At 43.3% G+C, this 5,904-nt stretch overlaps 1 protein-coding gene across 2 annotated transcripts in view; it reads left to right on the plus strand.

The window, feature by feature from the left end:
* The window catches only part of LRRCC1 (leucine rich repeat and coiled-coil centrosomal protein 1), a 35,226-nt gene that overhangs the window by 9,991 nt on the left and 19,331 nt on the right, over nucleotides 1–5,904 (plus strand). For both annotated transcript variants that reach the window (XM_006773113.2, XM_015570065.1), the window contains exons 7-8: nucleotides 4,508–4,704; nucleotides 4,948–5,092. In XM_006773113.2, the coding sequence (XP_006773176.1) occupies nucleotides 4,508–4,704; nucleotides 4,948–5,092 (342 nt within the window). The remainder of the gene's footprint in view (nucleotides 1–4,507; nucleotides 4,705–4,947; nucleotides 5,093–5,904) is intronic.

Below are 5,904 nucleotides of genomic sequence, written 5' to 3' on the forward strand. Positions count from 1 at the left end.
AGTTTATTACGGGTTATAAGAATTCCTTCGAGTCTCCATGTGATGGGGCAGTGCAGCTCCAGCCCACGCTGTCTCTGTTTGGGAAGGGAGAGAAAGCAATAGCTGGCATCCCCGCAGCCTCTCCAGGTGAGCGTGCTGGAGAGGCAGGAAGGGATCCATGTGGCCAGCCACACACACACACACAAGAATTCATTCTATGTCCTGAATTCTAATGTCAGATATTGGTCATGTATTTGTCAAATATTTGTGGGTATTTTCTCACAAATTTTATCATTTTTTCTTTGATGGTTATTGCATTCGGTGCATTTTAAAATTCTTGGGTATCCCCAAGTCACCCAATTCATGATGACATTGTCCTGTGTTACTCTCCAAAAAGCTGAGGTCTGTGCGTGTGGGAAGCAGTCGGAGTCCATGCCTCTCTGTGGGTGGGCAGTTTTCCCAGCACCGCTTGTGGGAAAGGCTGTTCTTTCCTCCCCTGGGTGGTTTTGATGCATCGAAGGGTCACAGGTTCAATTTCTAGGCAAGAGCATGTACCTGGGTCGCAGATTCCATACTGCCCTGGCTGGGGCACGTACAGGAGGCAACCAATTGATGTATCTCCCTCACATCATGTCTCTCTCTCTCCCTCTCCCCCTTCCCTTACACTCTCTCTAAAAATCAGTGGAAAAAATATCTTCGGTGAGGATTAACCAAGCAAAAATAAATACATAAAATAAAAAATTAATGACCTTATAAATTATAGAATCTATTTCTGGTCCCTTTTTTCTGTTTCTTTGTTCTATTGTTTTTTACCTTATGCCAAAACCACACCATCTTGATTTTTGTTTCGTAGTAATTTTATAAGTCTGGTAATGTAAGTCTTACAGTTCTTTCTTTTTATTCCCCCAAATTATGTTGGGTATTCTACGTTCCTTGCATTTCTTTAATCTTCAGAATCAGCTTGTCTGTTTCTGAAAAATTTATATCTTAATATTGAGTCGTAAATTTGTGAACTTATCGCTGTTATTTAGGTCTGTTTCATTGTTCTCAGCAGTAGTTTTCAACATACAAGTTTTACACATCTGTATAAAATTTTGTATTAAATTTTGTTTTATAATTGCTTGTAAACTGAACAACTTCTGTAGTTTTGAGTCCCACTTGATTGCTGCTTGTATGTAAAAGTGTGGTTGATTTTTGTGTACATGACTTGTGTCCTGTCACCTTGCTGAATGTGTTAGTCTAGTCCTTGTTCTATGTCTTGCTGATGATTTCCTACATAAACAATCATCCACAGACTTCTGCCTTCTTCCCTGATCTCTGTGCTGCTCCTTTTGCTTTATCGCAACGGCTGAGGTCTCCAGTGCAGCGCTGAACGGAATGGTGAGGTGGGCGCCTCCTGGCCCAGAGTGCTCTCTCTGTGACCGTGAAGTGTGATGCTAGTACGTTGTTCATAAATGTCCTGTATCAAATCCTTTACTTCTGTTCTGCATTTTCTGATGGTGTTGAATTTTTTTTCATCAAATGTTTTTGCATCTATTGAAATAATCTTGCTTTTTTTACTCGTTATTAAGCGTGCCGGGAGTGCTATCGCACTCCTCCTGCAGTGTCACTATTAGATGCTAGTAGTTCACTCTTTATTGACAGATGGCACCTAAGTGCAGATTACTTATGATGCCGAATGATTTTAGTTCTAAAATTGACCACTGGCATTTATCTGCCTAATTTTTTACAGGTACTACGATTTTATGAAGTTTTTTTTCCTAAACTGCTGTAAAATCAGCAAAAATGCCTTGGCAATTTTAGCATAGTTCCTAGGATATTGGTTGTCACTCAAAGGGTTAATATAATAGGATGAACTACATTGATTAATTTTCAGATGATAAACATTGCATTCTTGATATACTAGTATGCCTCATTTAATCACGATATATTATCTCTTGTATATATTCCTGGATTCAGTTTGCTGGTACTTTATAAGGGTTTTGATGTCTTTGCTCATGAGGGATATTGGTTTATACTTGCATGATAGGGTCTTTGGTTTTCATGTTTGGGGCATGTTGCCTAGTGAATGAGATGAGAACTGTTCCTCCTGCTCTGTGTTCTAAGTGTTTGTAAGACTGGAGTTATTTCTCCCCTAAATGTTCAGTAGGGTTCACCAATGAAATCACCTCGGCCTGGGAGGTTCTTAATGATGAATTCAATGTTTACATAATTCAAAGGCCACTCTTTGTTTTGTCTTGTTCAGTTTAGCTTGGCTTTTTGTTGATTTCTACAGAAATCAACTTTGTTCATTTTATCTACTTTTTCCCACAATATCAACTTCTACATTTTATTTTTTCTTTTACTTACTTTTAATTTACTCTTCTTTTTCTAGCTTCTTAATGTAAATGCTTATTAGGTTATTGATTTTGGACATGTTCTAACCTAATCATTCAAAGCAGTAAATATTCCTTTAAAGACTGCGTTAGCCACATTCGACAAGTGTCTCATTTACTTCTGTTTTTTCAGAGAGCCCATTCCGGGCCATTTCCACGAGGGTCCCCTGGCCCAGCACGCCTGTCTCGGTGGCTGTCATCTGGGCCTCCCACAGGGTGTGTGTCTGCATCTGTGGCCTCAGGCTGGGAGCTGCACGGCACCTCGGGATTCCTGGCTTCCTCACGGTTTGCAGCTCTGTCGGTTGCATGCAAGATGTTAAACGTCCAACTCTGACTTGGATTTGCCAGTTTCCCTTCAACTTTCTTAATATTTACTCTTGGTTTTCAGCACTTCGGCTGCATTGTGCTTAAGGATGGGTTTCTTCATATCTGTCCTGCTGATGGTTTGTTCCTCTGAGCATTTTAAACCCAGTGTATGGGAACTTGCGGGCATTATTTCTTCAACTCTTTTTCTGTCCCATTCTCTCTCCTCTATATTCAGAGTCTGCATGCTCTTTGCCGTTGTCCCACAGTTTTCTGAGACTGGACATCTTATTAACTTTCTCCTCGGTATTCTTCACACTGAATAATGTCCACTGTGTCATCTTCAGGGTCACTGATTCTTTCTTTTGTCACCTCATTCTTCTGTGAAGCTCAGCCAGGGAATTTTTACTTCAGACGTTGTACTTTTCCGATGTGAAATTTCCTCTTTTTAAAAATAATTTCTGTTTCTCTGCTGAGCTTTTTTCTCTCTATTCATGACGAGGATACTTTTCAGGCCACTGAGCACTATCGGGTCTCCCTCCACTGCCTGTCTGTTCTCCTGGGAGCAGTGAGGCTGGCTGCTCCTGGGGTGGGTGTTGCTGGGTCATTCTGGACATTGTGATGTTACGCTGTGGAGAGTCGATGTCCCTAGCAGCCTCCAGGGTCCCTCTTTTTGACTTGAACTGTATCACTTTGTCTCTTGGGCTGCTTACTGTTGTCCTTCACTTGCCACCTCTGCACTGTCCTCTGATTGTATAGACCCCAAAGCCTGACGTTTTTACCTGAGTTTTGGACTTCCACACAGCACTTGCTGGGATACATCCTCACCCCTGCACAGCGCTCGCTGGGGTACATCCGCACCCCTGCACAGCGCTCACTGGGATACATCCTCACCCCTGCACAGCGCTCCCTGGGATACATCCTCACCCCTGCACAGCGCTCACTGGGATACATCCTCACCCCTGCACAGCACTCCCTGGGATACATCCTCACCCCTGCACAGCGCTCACTGGGATACATCCTCACCCCTGCACAGCACTCCCTGGGATACATCCTCACCCCTGCACAGCGCTCACTGGGATACATCCTCACCCCTGCACAGCACTCCCTGGGATACATCCTCACCCCTGCACAGCGCTCACTGGGATACATCCTCACCCCTGCACAGCACTCCCTGGGATACATCCTCACCCCTGCACAGCGCTCACTGGGATACATCCTCACCCCTGCACAGCACTCCCTGGGATACATCCTCACCCCTGCACAGCGCTCACTGGGATACATCCTCACCCCTGCACAGCACTCCCTGGGATACATCCTCACCCCTGCACAGCGCTCACTGGGATACATCCTCACCCCTGCACAGCACTCCCTGGGATACATCCTCACCCCTGCACAGCGCTCACTGGGCTACATCCTCACCCCTGCACAGCGCTCGCTGGGATACATCCTCACCCCTGCACAGCGCTCACTGGGATATATCCTCACCCCTGCACAGTGCTCACTGGCCATATCCTCAGGCTAAAACCACAGAGACGGAAGCACCACGTCTAGTTATTTTCCCACGTGTCCATTACTCTAGAATAAGCTTGTATTTGTTCATTTCTCAGGGCCTACAAGTAGTTTTTGTTTGTTGTTTTGTTTTTATTTTTCCCAGAGTTTCTAATTGTTACCTGAGAGAGTCCACCCATAGGAGCTTACTTGTTCACACCAGCAGCTGATTCCTCATGTTTAATTCCAAGCTTTCTGACTTTACAGACCCTTGACCTTGTAAGAGCCCATCATAGTGTAGGAGATTTCAAATTTTAGTCTTTTATACTGAATCAAACTTTGTTGGTTTTTTATTCTAGACTTCTAGCTCTTTAATAGATAATGTTCCTGAGAAAGACCTGATACTGAAAAGGGACATGGATATAACTTCTGAAAGTGACTATGGCAACAGAAAAGAATGCAATAGAAAAGTTCCTCGAAGATCGAAAATCCCATATTATTCCAAAACAATTCAGACTATTAAGCACTACAACAAAAACAGCAACACTTCCATAAGGTACGTATTTCTGATTTAGAAATTCAGACAAGGCCCACACAAGTTACTACTGCACTTCCTCCTCAAGCTCTCTACTTGTCTAACAGCAGCCGCAGGCTCTCAGCCTTGCCGCTCAGACTTGCTCTGTGCATCCGTGTACGTTTATACAGAACCATCCCTTTCTCTGGGATAGAGTGTCCTTCACTTGTGGAAAATATAAACACTGCACACTCTCTGGGTTATTTTCTGTTTCGATCTTTGCAGTTACAGTCGTAAAATGAAGCAGCCTTTCTTTAAAGACTTATACGTATGTTCCTCTCTGGCGAACTGTAGCCAACTGGAGGAGGTTGAAGAGCCGGGGACTGAGCTGATGCAAGTGAACATCAGTTGCCCAGAGGACACCTACCGGGTAGGGAAAAAGACTCAAGAGAAATGCATGCAAGTGATCTTGGGTTTAAGTTTAAATACAGGTAGTCCCAGAAAAATAGTGCATGTTTTTATTAGCAAAAAGTATGTGTGCGTTTTTCTTGGAGTGATGGAAATTATTTTTCCTTCCTGGTTTCCAGATGTGTGATGTTATTATTTGTGTAATTTTTGAAGATATGGCAATTACACACTTACTTAAATCAGATTCCAGTGAGACCCTGTGTTAAGTTTCCTGTGGAGAAGACGGCCTGTCTAAATGTTCACGTTCTTATTCCCAGCACTGCTTCCTAAATTCTGGCTCTCAGACACCCACGTGTCTAAGGAAATCTGGGGCTTCGCAGGGAAGTCTGCCCTTAGACCAGCCGTGGGCAAACTACGGTCCACGGGCCGGATCCGGCCCGTTTGAAATGAATAAAACTAAAAAAAAAAAAAAGACCATACCCTTTTATGTAATGTTTACTTTGAATTTATATTAGTTCACACAAACACTCCATCCATGCTTTTGTTCCGGCCCTCCGGTCCAGTTTGAGAATCTATTGTGGACCTCGAGTCAAATAGAAAATATATTAAAAAAAAAAAAAAGTTTGCCCACCCCTGCCTTAGACGCACCACAGGCGTGCTAATTCAGGGTTTTCAGGAATCTCCCGAAACCCAATTAAGGGTCCATGGATTCCAGATTAAGAGGCATTTTTTTTAAATATATTTTATTGATTTTTTACAGAGAGAAAGGGAGAGAGACAGAGAGTCAGAAACATCAATGAGAGAGAAACATCGATCAGCTGCCTCCTGCACACT

The sequence above is a fragment of the Myotis davidii genome, unplaced genomic scaffold (assembly GCF_000327345.1).
Source record: "Myotis davidii unplaced genomic scaffold, ASM32734v1 scaffold1466, whole genome shotgun sequence".
NCBI classification, from domain to species: Eukaryota; Metazoa; Chordata; class Mammalia; order Chiroptera; family Vespertilionidae; genus Myotis; species Myotis davidii.